Consider the following 17437-nt stretch of genomic DNA (forward strand, 5'->3'; position numbering starts at 1 on the left):
CATTCTCTCTTAGCTGCCGGTGTAATTGGTAAGAATGGAATTTCAACTAACTTTTCCATCAGAAACACCTTTCCAAGTATAACCTGCAGGTTCTCTCAATGTTATATCAGCTACAGGCACATTATTATCCCAAACCGCTCCAAGCACAGAATTGTCAGTGAAAGTATAGTCTCCGCGACCAAACATTTCTCCAGAAGCGCAAAGTGTTCCTTTGTACTCTGTTCCGTTGTTGTGACTGCCTTCCCGTCATTGTTACAAGCAGGTCAATTGGATTAATACAATTTTTTATGTTTATCATATGCAATATTATTGCAGACTCTCATCTCGCCAGCAACGAGATATGTAGAACAATTTTTCAGTTCCTTACGATATGTACACTTCTCCGACGATTTGATCTTCTACCCAGAAAGTTTCATATTTATTGAAATCTCCAGTTACGTAAGTTCCATGACCTGTAGATTTTTTGAAAGCGTTCACGTATTCTCCGTCTTCAAAATTACAGACATATCATATGCTTCCGGGTTATTTTGTCAAAAAATTAAAGATTTTTTTACAGACTTTGAGAATGGGAAAATTTTGTATAATATTTTCTTACCTGAATAAGATGATCGTGATGAAAGTAAAATCAAAATAAGCCACGTACATACTTGATACACGACTTTAAAATTTTTTACTTCGGTAAAAAGCTATATTTATATCCAACGTTGAATCTCTCAGGAAAAGAAAGACGAAACCTCGAGTATTCGCGACAAAAATTTAACACCATACAAGGCTAGAAATTTTAAACCTTGTCTCATAATCGATCGAATATCCTTGACGATCATGTATCCACCGGAGAAGGTGTCACCGTTTGAAAAAGTAAACCGTCCCTGATCCGTCTTTACGTTAGGATCTTCATCAGCGTCGCTCGAGGGTCTTGTAACCGACAATCTCGACATGTTAATTTCCACGTCAACCGAACTCTGCAATGCGGTTCCAGTATCGATGATTATCGTATTTAATCCTCGGTTCGTTGCTGTGGGTAGTTTAATTAAACCCTACCGCCCTGCAACGTCAGGCTACGTCAGGCGGACAGCATCAGCGCCGTTGACGTCGTAAGGCAAAGTGGAGTTTTTAGGACTGAAAGACCAGTCTGTTGCCAACCAATCATATCCCCGCATTCCGCGGCATGTGGTTACGTCATATTCAATGAAAACTGTGCTTGTGCCCACGTGACCTTGCAGACGACCTCTAATTTGCCATTGCCATCTTACGACCGTCACTGACCCGATTGACCAAAAAGTGATACCCTTGGCCGTTGAGAAGAATTAGGGTTCAAATTCGAATTACATACCCGCGGGTGAATCTTTACAAATAGAACTGTTGAAAATTATCAACACCGTAGACATGTTACGCACCACAACGAGCCTCCGATCCGATCTGGTGCGCGTCACGTTTCGAAATGTTGTACGGACGAATGTCGTACGATGTTTGGCAGTCGAATGTATTCACAGAAAACATCTGCAAAGGTATCTCAACGCAGCTTCGTATATCCCATGAATCAATCTTCATTCTCTCACACCTTTTACAAATTGTTATAACACCACCGTAACGTAACATTGATCGTCGTGATTTTGAGGTTACGTCACGTTACGTATGTTTCTATTTCCTATTCAAATCATTTAACTCTCGCTTCCTCCTCTTCTACTCCTGTTCACATTTTTTTGTTCTTACGAATTATCACTGAGGTTTGTAACTTCGTCATCTTTGATAATGGTTCATATCATCATCGTGATCACAATTATTATACATTACCATGTGTGCAATGATAAAACTAAAAAAAAAAAAATTTTTAAATCCACAAGTTGAGAATATTTTCAAGCCTGGTGTCCATCGATTATTACTTGAGTTCACGAAATTCAATCACACTTTGTGTCTTTGTAGTTACAGAGAAGTGTGTGGTTTTTTCATCTTTTCTCTGTACCTTTTTTCAATTAAATATCATATGACACCTCCAGTTTTTACTGTAAATTTGATACGATGGATAGATACTGTTGAGAATTACTTTTTGCCAACTCGAATCCTGGAAAAAAAAAACAATCTTATACATGATACAATTGTTGATCAGGCCTCAGTTATGTCACAGCCCTCGTGCAGTGACAGCATGGACACAGCAGTTGAGGTTCTACGCAGATTATCCGGATCACGTGTCCGTTATGCTACCCGCTCTCTCACCTACCATGGAAACTGGGTCTATAGTTAGTTGGCATAAGAAAGAAGGTGAACTTTGCAAAATTACTTATAAATATCAACTCGCAACATGTGTATTCTAATATATAAAAGTTACTTCGAATTTCAACTGAAAATTCTTTTACAATCATCTGCCAACATTCTTGAGTAGAGCCCAGATTTCGAAAGATCCAATCCTTTATTAAGAAGATAATATTAGTAAAGTTGAAAACATTTTGCAAGCCTATTCAATCTATACTGACACCAATCTTTAATCATTTTCATGTGACAATTTTTTTTCCATAGGTGACAAGCTGAACGAAGGTGATCTCCTAGCTGAAATTGAAACTGACAAAGCCACAATGGGATTTGAAACTCCGGAGGAAGGCTACCTGGCAAAAATAATCGTGCCTGCTGGTACTAAAAATGTTCCGATTGGCCAACTTGTTTGTATCATTGTTTCCGATGAGGCGAGCGTTGCGGCTTTCAAAAACTATAAAGCTGATGGAGCAACAGCTGCTCCAGCAGCATCAGCCTCGCCTCCGGCTCCAGCAGCTCCGGCTTCAACTGCCCCAGCAGCGGCTGTTCCAGCCCCAACTCCGACTCCAGCTCCAGCTGCTACAGCAACCCCTACATCTATGTCTGGTGACAGGGTCTTTGCAAGTCCGTTAGCTAGGCGGCTTGCAGGTGAAAAGGGGCTCAGTTTACAAGTAAGTGAAATATTATTGATCGACTTGTCAAGATATGAGATCGACAAATTGAAGAGGTGAAAAAATAGATTTATCAAACTGTAGTAATAGTTTTGTTGCTTAGAAACAAAGAATTTTTTTCTAATATGTAGGATATTAGTGAAGAAGAAATGTTTAGTAACAGCTCTTCTGAATCTCAGGATACTTTTAGTTTCGAAGGTAATGGATTTTCTGTCTCAAATAGGGTCTCAAGGGTTCAGGATTATACGCTTCAGTGACTTCCAAAGACCTTGCAGGTGCTTCTGCTGCAGCTCCCTCTTCGTCTGTTGGCGCGCCAACTTCAGCACCTGCAGCTGGAGGTGTATACACAGATATTCCAGTGTCAAATATCCGAGGGGTAATAGCAAAACGATTGCTTGAAAGCAAACAGAATATTCCACACTATTATTTGACAGTTGACATTAAGATGGACGCTGCCTTACAAATGAGGGAACAATTCAACAAAATGTTAGAAAAAGAGCAAGTGAAACTTAGCGTAAATGACATCATCATCAAAGGCATCGCAATGGCTTCGAAAAAAGTTCCTGATGGCAACACTGCTTGGCTTGGGGATGTCATTAGACAGTGAGTTCTCATAATGATATGAAAAGTAATTTATAATTGAACGGGAGTGATCGCAGAATGAAATAAGTAGTGTTTCGTACCAATTGTATACCAAAACAATGAATTTCCTAACCTAGGCATCTCAACTAAATTAATATTACATTTTCTTTTCCTCCTCTTCAGGTATCACAATGTGGATGTAAGCGTCGCTGTAAGTACAGACAATGGTCTTATCACTCCGATTGTATTCGCAGCTGACACAAAGGGTATTGTACAAATCAGCAAAGAAGTGAAAGCGTTGGCAGCAAAGGCGAGAGATGGGAAGCTACAGCCTAACGAATTCCAAGGTGGAACGATTACTGTATCAAACTTAGGAATGTTCGGTATTAAAACCTTCTCCGCAATCATAAATCCACCACAGTCCATCATTCTGGCTGTTGGTACGACCGAATCTCGATTGATTCCAGCGAAAAACGAAAAAGGGTAAACTAAGAAATCTCCTAATAGTACCTAAACTAGTCTTATTAGACTTATTTTCAGTTAATCGAGCACTTTTTTCCATCATATTGTTACTGTTCAAATTTCACAGATTCGAAACTGCAAACTTCATGAGCGTTACAGCCAGCTGTGATCATCGCACTGTGGATGGAGCGGTTGGAGCTCAATGGCTCACAGCATTCAAAAGTTTCATGGAAAATCCAACGACGATGCTCCTATAAAGAATCAATGTGCTGAGAAATTACACTCATCAATTCTACAAGCCTACTTTAGATCATCCCTAAGAGCCATCATGGGGTATGCGACAAGTGGATTGTCCTGTGTACATTTTTTGTGGATAATAACATTTAATTGATTTTGCGGATCACTTAAGTAGCACCAATTTTATAACATAATTTTCCAGCTTGCAACACTGTAGATTACTTTGCGTGTAAAATAAGTTTGCTTCGCGATAAGTATATACCTATGTTACATACGTATGTATGTACTATTCCGTAGATTTGAAAATGTACAAAAGAATACACAAACTGAGTTATATTTGCCGTCGTTAAATGTACTCGTTCAACTGTTGAACGCATCTACGAACGTATGTATAGCGCGATAAAAATGTTATTTCCTATTATTTATATAGATCAAATCAGTTTAGTATCCTCAGGTAACTGATACAGAATAAACATGTACATACTTGATGTTGCCAATCTTTTCGTCCTCTTAATACGGTAAATGTTGGCACTGCGATGATAATGTTTAAAACATTAAAATCTAAATAGATGAAAATTAATGCTACTGTGCAAAGTAAATAGATATTTAAGTAATCTAAGTATTTAATAAATTATACAATATCAATACTTGCCTTATTTTTTACTTGTTCAACTACTAATATCGTCCTGATGTCAGCGATTCATAACAAAAACAATCGTGTGTACCAATCATCGGTGCGTCACATAGAAAAACAACGGAAGACCTCGCATCAGTAAGTAAAGCACAACCCATACTGACCGGCTGTTGCACAGATGTCAGCGTACCACCCAATTCGCAATCACAAAACGCTAGTGTCTTTTTACTTTGGGATGATATACGCACAGTTCGGCTGCTCGCTGGTTTGTTGTTTGTGAACAGACATTTGACAATTTTACAATAACAATGCCAATCTTAGACAAGAGAAAAGGTGATGAGATTCTAGCATTGGTGCCAGCTTCGAAAAGGACGAAAAATGAAGTGGTTTTCAGCAGTAGAGAAAAGGCGGTGATCCAAAGTGTAAATATAACCTCACTTATATTTCTCTGAGAGACGAATTGAGACACTTTTATTACTTGGAACTAAATCGGATAATTCTTATCACAGGGCCCTCCCAGAACTTCATCACTTATGGCGCCGATTATGCTCCTTGAAGGACACCAAGGAGATATTTTCTCTGTTGAGTTTCATCCGGAGGGTCAATACCTCGCATCGACGGGTTTTGACAGACAAATATGTGAGTAAATACTATGCAACATGTTTCAATATTGCATGTCGGATAAACTCTAATATATATTCAATTATTATATTATAAAACTGCCCCATGATAACAGTTATATGGAACGTCTATGGCGAATGTGAGAACATTGCTGTAATGTCGGGCCATAGCGGCGCAGTGATGGAAATGCACTTCAGCCCAGATGGCAGTAACTTGTACACTGCAAGCACAGATATGACCCTGGGACTCTGGGATCTCGGATCTGGATACAGAATAAAGAAACTCAAAGGACACACATCGTTTGTTAATTCTATATCCGGAGCTCGGAGAGGACCTACACAACTTTGTTCTGGCAGTGATGATAGCACTATTCGTGTCTGGGATCCAAGAAAAAGGGGCCAGTGTCAGACTCTTAATAATACCTACCAGGTATGCATTGTGTCTTGTATATCAGATAAGACGTGGATACGGTTTTATCAATGAATTTTAAATCAGTCAGAAATTCATCAGATGGATCACAGAAGCTAAAAGCTCTTCCAATCAAATGCCAAGTATAGAAAGAAATCGATAACCCAAATATTAGTGATATTTCCATCGAACCTACAGTAGTTTTATAGAGTTTTAGATACATAATAATCGTGATTTATCCACACATTGAGTTTAGAGTGCCATCTCAGGAGTAGAGACAGACAACATTCATTACTGTTGCTATAGATCGATTACACAAATAATATGCATAAAACCATTTGTACAATGTTCTTAAATTTTTACTTTCTCTCCTTACTCTGATCTGTATACGTCTCAGAGTTATTTTTACTTTTGTATGTATAGGTAACTGCTGTGACATTCAATGATACAGCGGAACAAGTCATCAGCGGGGGTATTGACAACGACATTAAAGTTTGGGACTTACGAAAAAACGCAGTGCTCTATAGATTGAAGGGTCACACAGATACGGTTACTGGTTTGAGCCTGAGTCCAGATGGTTCTTACATATTATCGAATTCAATGGACAACACCCTTAAAATATGGGACGTCCGTCCTTTTGGACCCTATGAAAGATGTGTAAAAATTTTATCCGGCCATCAGCATAATTTCGAGAAGGTGAAGTTAAACCACATAGCATTTTTTCATTTTCTTTTTATGCAATTGTCCAATTTTCGTAATGTTGATTGAACAATGCTTTGCAGAACCTTCTGAGGTGTGCATGGTCACCAGATGGCAGCAAAGTGTCTTCAGGATCGTCAGATAGATTTCACTATATCTGGGACACGACAAGCCGACGTATCCTTTACAAGCTCCCTGGTCATAATGGATCAATTAACGATGTTGATTTTCATCCAAAAGAACCAATCGGTAAGTAAAAGCAATTCATCTTGTGCAGGCGGGAGTCTAATATAATTCTCATGTTTCAGTTGTTTCCGGCTCCAGTGACAAACAGATATACCTTGGAGAAATTGAAGGCTGAATACTGCCCTTGAGATTCTAAACATTACTTTTAAGGAGATACGATATGATTTTCCAAACTTCATTGTCAATAAATCAGTACCTTGTATTTCAATTATGACGTTTTTTTCTTTCTAGCTGTTCTAAAACACCGAATCTCACCATATTAACACGTTCAAAACTATTTCATCTGTCCGGAAATTTATGAGTAAAAGATTTTTGTAATACCTCAAATCATGAGAAAAAAATCCAGATTCACTGCAAGGATTAAATACAAAGGCTAAGATTTTCCCGGATATTTCTGTGCCGAAGATGCTCTTCCGTATTTCATCCGGCGAATGAGCATCGTAAAATACGTTCCCACCCACAAGATATTCTGTTTCTACGACAATGACATGTTTGACGTTTGAAAACCGTGGCGCTGGACCTGCCACCTGTGAGGCCTATCCGCGTATTGTTGGAAGCCATTACCAGTGTCAACGCAATAAAAACTTAGTTCACTCCTTGGTTAAAAATCAGTAAGACTACTTGTTCAAATTGTAATATTCGAATTTATTTTGAGGTAAGATTACTTTAACGTAATACAGGATTGTACTCTGTCATAAATAGTATGTAGAAATATGCATAGATCAATTCACCCTCGACAAGGTCTTTCCAACGTATTCTTACAGTATGTATATGTACAATTATGGCGCAATCGATTGACGACTGAATAACATTTTCGAATTGCGTTTGTGTAAGTTAACGCCAACAAAATCACAGTCCACTGATACATCGTTTTGTGTTTCAGTTTATATTATTAATATTTATATCTAATTATAAATTTAAATTATTATCATCAAGATGTCATCACCGTGGGGTAAAATTCAACCACCCGCGACAGCAGTCAGTCTTACTGAAATAATGTCAGAGGAAGTGGCTAAAGACTTACAAGAAAAGTAAATAGTTATCTACTGTTCAAGTTTCCTGATGCCATTACGAGTTCTGCGTTACATTTAGTGTTTTTCCTTACACAAGTTTGATATTTATTATTTTTCAGAGAAATCCGTAAACACGCAGACCTGGTAATGCCAGAACCAACACCAGAAGAGTGCGGATTATTAGAGCTCGATGACACGGATAGTGATGCAGTGATTGCACAAACGTTGCAAGCTCAGTTCAATCGAGAATATGACTCAATGCTTAAACGTACTGAAGATAAATTCAATGGCTTTTCCAAAGGTGCGTTAAACAATGCAAGACTGTTGAAGCTCGCGATAAATACGTTTTACTTCTCTTTCCCATCGTAGTTAATGTTTCCTATTCAAATTATCGAACGTGTCCATCTGTCGAACCTGATGAACGTAAGCCTGAAGTAGACGAGGAAAATAGAGACTGGGATAGATTTGTGGTGAATATCTGAATATTTAAACAATGTACTGTAAAAACAGCCATCCTTATGTGAGAGAAAATTATAAATACCATTACGATATTTTCAGAGCGTGGAAAAAGAGTACGCTTCCATTCCACGTTGCGGATATAAGAGAGTTGGCGAGGGATCGGAGATCATTACAAAACATGACATGCTGATGTCATCCAGAATCAATGCTTGCAGAGTACTTGCTTTTCCACCTGGAATAAAAACAGGCGATGCTGGCAGTTTTGATATGAAATTGAATAACAAGGTTTTCAATTCGTTGAGAGCGCACAGTCATGCACATTGTGCTCGTGAGAAGGCCAAAGCAAGACCTAATCCTAAACAAACAGTAGATAAAATCCCACTACCTGTTTCGCAAGATTGACAGACTTCAGTGTAAAAGAAAATGAATATAATCATGTTACTGAATTAATTCGACAATGCCTGCAACTTATAATTAGGGATTTTGTTACTATGTAACTGACACACAGAACGAGCAGTGTTAATATCCTTGAGTAACTTCAATTCTCGTTGTTTGCTAAATAAAGGTTTGGGTAAAATATTACTCAATATTTAATAAATATGTTTTTATTCTCTATTGTATCAAAGTTCGATACTTAAAAATATTGTTTTAAAGTTAATTTCGTTGCACTACTAACAATAAACGTGGGCTGGACCTTGATCAATGAGTTTTTAGAGAGCTATGTACTACTAATACACTTCAAACACGTTTTCATTGCATCGATAGATCATACACTCATGGTTTGACAAATTTAAACATTGAAAGGTCTTCGAATCCAAAAAAATATGCAGAGCTAATACAGTGTTTGATTTCTAATGCATATTAAATGCTAAGTAAACAATCCAGAAAAGACTTTAATTCAAAGAATTATGAAGTTTAGCTCGATTTAAACATCACAAACCACTGTTTCAACCAGTAGCTCACAACTGTAAAGTATGCTAGTAAAATTTTTATTGCTGTTGATGACTTAACGTAGTTCTTTTGTAGGTGGTTTCAATGGAATCCTGCCTAACGTAAACTGTTTAGCTAAGTACACGGCTTTTTCATCATCTGTTAGATGTCCTTCAATTGTATAAGAACTTTCATCAATACTCTCAATCTCCCTCTGCACAGATGCAAATGGTGAATTAGCAAACAACGTAGTTTGCGATGATGTGAGCACGGATCCTTGGCTGGTCAAATTAGATCCTACGAAAGGTGAATTGCTAGTCAGCTGTGACTGATTTGCAAATGGACTGGCGGCTGTGGAAACGATAGTATTGGTAGTAGAAAATGGCGAAGAATTTGGCACACCTCCGAATGATGATCCTTGGCTGAATGGTGAAATATCAACTGCATGAGCAGTCCCAAATGGCGTTTCTGACTGTGTTGGAGTTGTGCCAAATCCTACAGTTGAGTCTATCGTCTGACCAACGGATCCAAACCGATTAGCTCCAGAAAACGGAGTTAACGCAACTGTAGCAGTGGTAAATGGCCCTGAAGATTTAACGAATGGTGTGCTACCTGTGGATACTATAGAATTAAATGGGCTTGCACTAGATGTAGATACTGGTGACCCAAATGGGGGCAGATTTTGGTTATTGCTGAAATTAGCTGTCTGAGATTTGACCACAGAGCTAAATGATGTAGGAGCAGTGTGTCCAATGGATCCAAACGTTGGTGTAGCCGCAGTTGTCCCACCAAAAACATTACTTGAAGTTGTAGGAACACTCCCAAAGGTTGATTGCCCACCAAATATTCCTGGGGTTGATTGTGCACCGAAGGTTGGAGCCCCACCAAATACTGGACCCCCACCAAAAATCGTACCAGTCTTTGGTTGCCCGAATAGGGAAGTCTGCGCAGATCCCAATGAGCTATTCCCCGTCACTGATGATCCACCAAAAATAGAACTTGCAGTTTGTTGGGATACCCCACCAAATAATGACGTTGTAGCAGGTTGGGTACTAGCAAAAATTGAGGTAGTTGCTGCAGTCGGTGCTGTTCCACCAAATACGGAATTGGTCAGTGTCGTGGTTCCACCAAATATTGTATTTGATTGAGTCGATTGCAGTCTTCCAAAAGGGGTGTTCTCTGAATTTGAAGTACCAAATGCACTAGATTGACCAAATACAGGCTGGGCATTAAAAGCGGGCGGATTTTGAGCAGCAGTGTTCCCGAAAGATGAAGCATTCTGATTTCCACCAGCAAATACTGAACTTGGATTGTTGACAGCAGTACCAAATGACGGCACAGGATTTCCAGTACCTCCAAAAACAGGATTGGCACCAAAATTTGGCTTTGCGCCAAAAGTTGAACTGTTCGTTGGACTGCTAAAGGCGAAAATTGTTGGGCCTGTAGCACCGAACGTTGATGTCGCTCCTCCAAAGGGATTGGAAGTGTTGATGGCATTAAATGGCTTTGAAGTAAACAAGTTCGATGCAGGTGTACCCGTGCTGGGTATTGCCAATTGAGGAGTAGCAAATGAGAAGTTTGAATGTTTCGTCAAGGAACCATTTGTGTTAAAAGTGTTATCTTGCCCACTTTTTTGAAGATATTCCTATAAGCATATAATTCACTTGTGTCAAATTTATCCATACATTTTTGCAGAGGTTTTATCAGAATTTTTCAATGATATGAGAGCACCTCACTAAATAAAAGCCTTACCAGCATAGCTGCAATTTCTTGCGTAGGATTTTTCAAAAGGTCGCGTTTAGCTTTCATATCTTGACACAATTGTTGGAATTGAAGTTTCTGTAAATTTACGAAACACACGATTAAATGGGTAACATAAGGTAGGTGCTCAGAAATTTTAAGAAAAAATAAAGTCAAACCAGTCAAAACTTAATGGTAAAAAGTGACTATAAAAAAACTGCGACTCGTACAGTCTGTTCGACGGTGCCATTTTTTTGTGCTTGATATATTTCCCAATGAAATTCATCAGGTGAAAAGTCTTCCATGCCTGGGATACACGGTCGTTCTTTGAATGGACCGAAACAAGATAACGGCCATTGTCCACCTCGTTCAACGAACAAGACTTCCTCAGCAACTGCAAAGCTAATAATAAAGATTTGATCATTTTCTCGAGTTAGGAACATCGGGTCTTTGTTAAATGTATTGGAACATGTTTATATACGCACGCTAATGTCTTTACTCCTGTGTAACTGGGCTTGTTTGCCAGGGCCGAGTTATCACCTACAAATTGAAATTAATAACAGTTACATTAACATCACATGGTCGACGGTAGGTAAAACTAGAAAATTTTATGCAGATTCATATAACCTATTCTCATACGAAATGCTTACCGTAATTGGTATTGGCTGTATGTGCGAATCGACAATATTGGCCGAAACGACAATTGCCTTGTAGAAAATACTTGCACGTTGTCATAATGAAAGACTATTATTAGTCCGACGCAACCGTATACGCGAGTTTGACAAATACCTCTATGGTTTAACACCGGACGACATGGAAATAATTACATCAGATGCATCCGACTATTCGCAATAACATTCTACATCCTATGAGATAAATGTTTTCATGTACAAAATTTCATACACCAGAGCAAGTAATGTTGGCGTACTGAAATGGTTCTCGTACTGCTGACACTGTATTCCGAAACGGAAAAACAATAAGTTCCATCACTCGCGGACTAGACTAACAACTGTACTCTGGAAAGTGCAGGTAGCGTCACATGGTGTTATCACGTAAATTGTGCAGCCATATCATTGGCGCAGTACTACCTTGCGCATGGAAACTACACATGACTACACAAAGTGCTCGAACTCCACGTACATAAACAGCTGCATGCACCGAAGACGGTGGACGGAGTATAGGGCGGCAGTGAAAACTTTCTACGAATCACTTATCACATTGCACGATCATCGATCAGTGCTGCCAGAAAGCGAGTAAAAAGTACCCCTTCCACAGATCCCGCGCACAGCTGTGTGACGTTGTGTGTGTGCGCTCTCTTCATTGCTTGGTAGGGGAACATTTCCCCTCGATTTGTCAGCTGACTCGGCATCGTTCGGCTTCCGTCGCCATCCCGACACACCGACGTGCACCGTTGACGTTGTGTGAGATGCGCGCAAGCTGCTAGGGAAGGGATACTTTTTACTCGCTTTCTGGCAGCACTGTCATCGATTAGTCGACTTTGAACATCTCTGCAACTAATGACACTTCGGTACAAAAGGAACACTAGCGACGCTGGTGGTACAAAAAAGTAACCCAATGTAAACGATTACTGCGGCAAGTTCTGTCGATTCACGCATTTGAGTGACTTCGTGATTCAAGCTTACAAGGGGTAGATAATTGATATGGTTATTCTATCATGCGTAAAAATGAGTAAAAACCCGTATGTTGAAATAGTAGAATAAAATTATACTTTTCGAACTTTGCTAGATTTGCAATGAAAACTTTCAGTTTTTATTCATACGGTAAATTTTTAATTACATACATACTTTTCCGTAGGCATGTTACGGTACAATAATTTTAAGTAAAATCTCATCTAAAATCAGGCCTATAACGTTCGATAATAAGACTCGATGTAAAGAGTACCGCCGTTATTAAATATAACATAATTTTGTTATAAGGATTGAGTAATTGAAGTATCTTTTTCTTAATTAGGACTAGCTTGCATCTTTTATACTTCGAGTCCATAGTGTTCGCCGATTAACGCATGTATTTCTTAAGCCTAAACCTCCACAATATCCCTGATTTCTTTTTAAATGGGTGCCTATTTCATTTTGAAGTAACTGAGAAACAATACGTTATTGTATGGGTCGAAGCATCGAGTGATATATTATGTTCCATAATGGTTTAATTGACTAATTCATAGCTGTGCAAAATTAATTTTTTCCCTACGAGATAGAAATGATTGTGATGTTCAGAAGCATATTTGTAGAAAGACCAAGGTGACCCAATGAATCACGTATAAAAATCCGCTTGTAGGTGACGCAGGAAAAAATGGTTAAGTATCTACTATATTAATTTAGTACATCTCTGTAGAAATATTATACATATTAAGAAGCTTTTTGTAAAGCTTAACATATTCAAATCTTCAATAATTATATATCTCTCGATAGTTTTTTTTTTTTTTTACTACCGTGTAGCAGTGGCGTAGTATGTAAAATACTAGAATGTATCAAATATATATTATCTTTCAGTAAACGTCTCTTTCCGCTGAATCATTCATTCCTCGGAGTGACACCGAAAATAGTGAATGTAGGTAGGTATATTGGTCAGTGTTAATCATCCAAATTATTAACGTGTAGCACTTCTCGCTGTGTTAATCCAGCTTCACCCAATGTCCGTATAATGTTGGCTGGATAAAGAATTCTTCTTGGGTAACTAGTTGTAATTTCAAAATTAGCTGGCGAATCTGGCTGACAGAATATCCAATGGTACACGTCCTGAAATGAATAGTAAAATTCAAGAGAATTATGTTCCAAAATAAACTTACAATTAGATAGTCAATGTCCATAGTTTTTGGACCAATGTAAAGGGTCACATCATATAATAATCATATTATGTGACGGATCTTTTTGTGTACTTCCAATGTGTGTTTACTGACATAGTTGATATTTGATGATATTTTACTGACATAGTTAGGACGACTGTGATGCGTATCTCAATAAAAAATTTACCTCGGTTGTGTCAGACAATAGAAATCTTCTTTTCATAGTTCTTTCGCCGAGTTTTATTTGAAGATGACACACATTAGGGTTAGAAAGGTTGGGCTCTAATGGAACTTTCTTAACTGTGAGCTCTTTCTCTTGCCGAATTCTTTGAATTTCCCGCTCTTGAGCATTGAGTTCTTCTTTTTCCTTGGCTTCTTTCTCTTCTTTTGCTCTTCGCTCCTCTTCTCTTCGTCGGTCCTTCTCTTGGTCAGCTCTTAATGATTCTTCATAAGCTTCATCTTGTTGCTGACGCAGAGACTGAGTTGCACTACGTTCTGCCCTGAACAATGTAACAGTATATACAATTAATTTGATAATATTTAATTCTATGAATTCTAGTTTTGCCGATTAGACCTTTGAGTACAGTATAAACTCTGCTGTCAATTCGGGCTGGCCCTTATTGTACTCACACTTGCAAGCATAACGAAATCATTGAAAGCCTTAAGCATCCAAATATCAGAAGATTTTGGGTAAAGAGAATTGCAATCTGATTTTATAAGATTGGTTTGCGGTGCAAGGTTGAAGTTCATATATCGTTGACATAACGATGCATGTTTAGGAAAAATTGTTATCTCACAATTTTGAGATTGTCAAGAGATTGCGCAAACCATATTGAAAAGTAAAACATAGCCATTTCGGAAACTGTACTTCTTTGAAGTCATTCTAAAGTTGCGGGGCAGTGATTTCTTTCTCAGTGTGTCGTTACAATAACGGTACTAACTTCAACTTCATGCAATTTTCGATCGGGTTTCTTTGTTATTTGTTATAATTTACCAGGTATAAGTGGATATGTATGTACAATTGATATATCTTACCTATCTTGTCTTGCCTGAATAAGACCGATTTCGTTATTTTCCATAATAGTTTGCAGGCGAGGAATCAGTTCAGATGGTGTAGGTGAACCTTCCATGCTGAGATCATTTAATAATATCATGATTAATAGAAAAATTCAAATTTATCCGATATTCTGTGTAATTAACAGTTAATTTGAATCGGTATGACAAAGTAATTTATTTGTTGAGAGTGAATTCCCCATAAATAAAGGTACGCACAGGCTAGTGACTTTTATAAACTGGATTCTCCATTCTTCAAATTGTGCTTAAAGTAGAATCAACCTTTAAGCTATTTTTGGTGTCATTTTATTTAGTATGACATAGTGCCTAATAACTGATGGGTGCTGAAGGTAAATGTGTCATCTGTTATCAGATGCTATTTTATATGAAATACAAAAACAGTCTTGAACATTCCAAATATAGTCTACCACAATAACGCGCATTTGTGTTATGTGTTTGACTAAGAGGTACTGGCAGCATGATTAATCTGTAACATATGTCGTAGTTTTACCACTCACCGCCCAACGATAGTCATTCTGTTATCCCTGAGAACAATAAGGGCAAGGAAAGGGTAAGTGCCTGACCTAAGAGCTTCTGAAACCTTATAGCCTTCTCCAGACTGGACGTTACATGCCCAGAATAGTGTTCGCGTATTGATAAACCTCACCACCTCTGGATCGCCCAGAGTCCTTCTGAGGAGTAAATGAATATATGATAGATATTATTTCTGGCTGCAAAACTTACAGAATAGAATATAGTCTACCGGAGATGTGTAAGAGCTTTAAGTATCACGAAAATGCCATAGCTTGGCATGTATGCATGTCTTTCATTATACGTTCAGCAATAATAAAATTTCATTTTTGAAAGTGCTTTATAAACACTTCAGTATATAACTTTGATATTATCAGTGGAAATATGGGATCTTCAGATTGTGAGCGTGGCTCTTGCACATGTTAATTACTTTGACACTAAGAGATAATATTTATGTGATTGAAAATCATCCACACGCAGGAAGAAAGTTAGAAATCCGAATCAAGCAGTGAACCAAGATTACCTGCACCATTGATCAATATCTTGAGCTTCGTCTTTGTGTAAATAAACTAGTAAGAATCTGAGCTCCTGTTTCGCATCAGAAATAGCTTGGCTGTAGGATCCTTGATAAAATACAGGATGGATATTTCCGTAGCGCTCCTCATATACTCTTATGAAATTTACAACATCCTCCACAGGATCCGAGGATACTGCGAATATGTAAATGGTTTTATGGAGTTATTGTAAAACACAGCGACATATGATGTTAGTCGAATCTTAAAGATGAACCTGGATTGCTACGTTACAAGTCGACAGCAGTCACAACCTTTGTATTAGCGATTTATCACTACGCAACAGAGTAACAATAAGTTAACGGAATTCACTATGATTACACTTACTAGGTCTAATGTCTGAGCGAAATATAGCAAGGAGTAGTTGTCCGATACTAGAGACAATATTGCACCACAATGTGTAAATATAAGAGAATAAACTGCCGCCATTATCCGAAGTGTTTGGAGGGTTAAAATAAATTCGAAATCCCGTATCATCAATGACTGGCGGTGGCCGAGACCGTGAATCTTGCGCATACATGGAGGGTCTTCCTTCGTACAGGTTGAGTTGCTCCTAGATTTTCATCGAGTAATAAATATAAAGGCTCGGGTTGGAGGTTAAGATTGTTGACAAAAAAGAAAAACAGTTATTAAAACAAAGATGCTTCCTGGTCGATAAGTAATCAGGAAAATGAATGATCTGCAAGTTTAATGTACCTGTACAGCTACTTCCAAGTTCCAATTGTGACGATGTAGAACATCTTGACACACAGACAAATCATCGATACCGGTCAAGTCCTAGAAAAATGTGGTGACGGTAATTAACTTATCGATAGGTAAGTTTTTGACAAAAGTTCAAGTATGAAGGAGGAAATTTACCTGAAATTGAAGAACTTTTTCTGTTTGATCAGGAGATAACTCTCCAATTCTAAGATCTGCCATGGTTGGTTTCGATTTTGACTTGTGTAAAATTGTGTAATGAAGTATGCCTTTTCAACTTTTTTTTTTGTCAAATGCTTATCAACTACAGTACGAGACGCTTATAAAACTTGAGCAACCAGCTAACCGAATGATCATTTGGGTAGTTAGTTCGGGAATGGGGAAAAAAATTAACCTTAATTTCAATACGTCTTGCTACGCTGGATCATCACAAGCACGATCACAAGTCACTTTCGCGCATCTTTGCAGTGCCTTCCGTGTTTCCAACGCTTTAGAGCATTTATTCGACCAGTGTTCCTCAGTGACTATCTATCCAATGTTTTTTTATGCACACTACAGAGGGAGACTCACTGGTTACAATACAATACATATTACATGTATACATACTCGATTATTTCAAATTGCGACACTTGCGCGCAAACAATTAAGCCAACAGAGAGATAAGACGAATTACGAATCAACGATTACACAGCTTTGTTTAATTGGAATATCATAGTCAAGTACTTAAGTTTATTCTATTTGATTATGATTCAAATCGCAATTTTGTTGTGTCATGCGCCACCGCAATGTTCCCATTGCACTTCCGCGGACGGCTGGATATTTCCAATTAG

At 38.2% G+C, this 17437-nt stretch overlaps 5 protein-coding genes across 9 annotated transcripts; 3 read left to right on the forward strand and 2 right to left on the reverse strand.

The window, feature by feature from the left end:
• The first annotated feature begins 1207 nt into the window (after positions 1 to 1207).
• LOC107221762 (dihydrolipoyllysine-residue acetyltransferase component of pyruvate dehydrogenase complex, mitochondrial) lies at positions 1208 to 4846 on the forward strand. Its single transcript, XM_015660884.2, has 6 exons — positions 1208 to 1508; positions 2108 to 2259; positions 2515 to 2918; positions 3142 to 3521; positions 3684 to 3983; positions 4090 to 4846. Exons 1-6 carry the CDS (start codon positions 1387 to 1389, stop codon positions 4217 to 4219), a joined length of 1488 nt encoding a protein of 495 aa, XP_015516370.1. The 5' UTR covers positions 1208 to 1386; the 3' UTR covers positions 4220 to 4846.
• A 179-nt stretch (positions 4847 to 5025) lies between these two features.
• Positions 5026 to 7015, forward strand: LOC107221736 (U5 small nuclear ribonucleoprotein 40 kDa protein). Its single transcript, XM_015660844.2, has 6 exons — positions 5026 to 5255; positions 5343 to 5472; positions 5570 to 5883; positions 6286 to 6558; positions 6645 to 6810; positions 6870 to 7015. The coding sequence occupies exons 1-6, from the start codon at positions 5142 to 5144 to the stop codon at positions 6920 to 6922; spliced, it is 1050 nt and encodes a 349-aa protein (XP_015516330.1). The 5' UTR covers positions 5026 to 5141; the 3' UTR covers positions 6923 to 7015.
• Positions 7016 to 7325: 310 nt separating this feature from the next.
• Positions 7326 to 8877, forward strand: LOC107221759 (serine/threonine-protein kinase RIO3). Of its 4 annotated transcripts, none has more exons than XM_015660879.2 (5): positions 7326 to 7462; positions 7744 to 7838; positions 7940 to 8121; positions 8190 to 8290; positions 8379 to 8877. In XM_015660879.2, exons 2-5 carry the CDS (start codon positions 7744 to 7746, stop codon positions 8679 to 8681), a joined length of 681 nt encoding a protein of 226 aa, XP_015516365.1. In that variant the 5' UTR covers positions 7326 to 7462; the 3' UTR covers positions 8682 to 8877. The 4 variants fall into 4 exon arrangements, with proteins under 4 accessions (XP_015516365.1, XP_046596730.1, XP_046596719.1 ...); XM_046740763.1 differs by having other exon boundaries at positions 7339 to 7462; positions 7691 to 7838; XM_046740769.1 differs by lacking the exon at positions 7326 to 7462 and adding an exon at positions 7484 to 7636.
• On the reverse strand, positions 8869 to 12272 carry LOC107221758 (nuclear pore complex protein NUP98A). Of its 2 annotated transcripts, XM_015660878.2 has the most exons (5): positions 11600 to 12272; positions 11435 to 11489; positions 11180 to 11351; positions 10962 to 11048; positions 8869 to 10854 (listed from the first exon to the last, which is right to left on the reverse strand). In XM_015660878.2, the coding sequence occupies exons 1-5, from the start codon at positions 11682 to 11684 to the stop codon at positions 9286 to 9288; spliced, it is 1968 nt and encodes a 655-aa protein (XP_015516364.2). In that variant the 5' UTR covers positions 11685 to 12272; the 3' UTR covers positions 8869 to 9285. The 2 variants fall into 2 exon arrangements, with proteins under 2 accessions (XP_015516364.2, XP_046596689.1); XM_046740733.1 differs by lacking the exons at positions 11180 to 11351; positions 11435 to 11489; positions 11600 to 12272 and adding an exon at positions 11129 to 11147.
• Positions 12273 to 13408: 1136 nt separating this feature from the next.
• Positions 13409 to 17324, reverse strand: LOC107221763 (FAS-associated factor 2). Its single transcript, XM_015660885.2, has 8 exons — positions 16767 to 17324; positions 16605 to 16685; positions 16236 to 16461; positions 15860 to 16046; positions 15324 to 15497; positions 14788 to 14883; positions 13940 to 14252; positions 13409 to 13705 (listed from the first exon to the last, which is right to left on the reverse strand). Exons 1-8 carry the CDS (start codon positions 16827 to 16829, stop codon positions 13541 to 13543), a joined length of 1305 nt encoding a protein of 434 aa, XP_015516371.1. The 5' UTR covers positions 16830 to 17324; the 3' UTR covers positions 13409 to 13540.
• Between the last annotated feature and the right edge of the window lie 113 nt (positions 17325 to 17437).

This window comes from Neodiprion lecontei, chromosome 1, assembly GCF_021901455.1.
Source record: "Neodiprion lecontei isolate iyNeoLeco1 chromosome 1, iyNeoLeco1.1, whole genome shotgun sequence".
Lineage (NCBI taxonomy): Eukaryota > Metazoa > Arthropoda > Insecta > Hymenoptera > Diprionidae > Neodiprion > Neodiprion lecontei.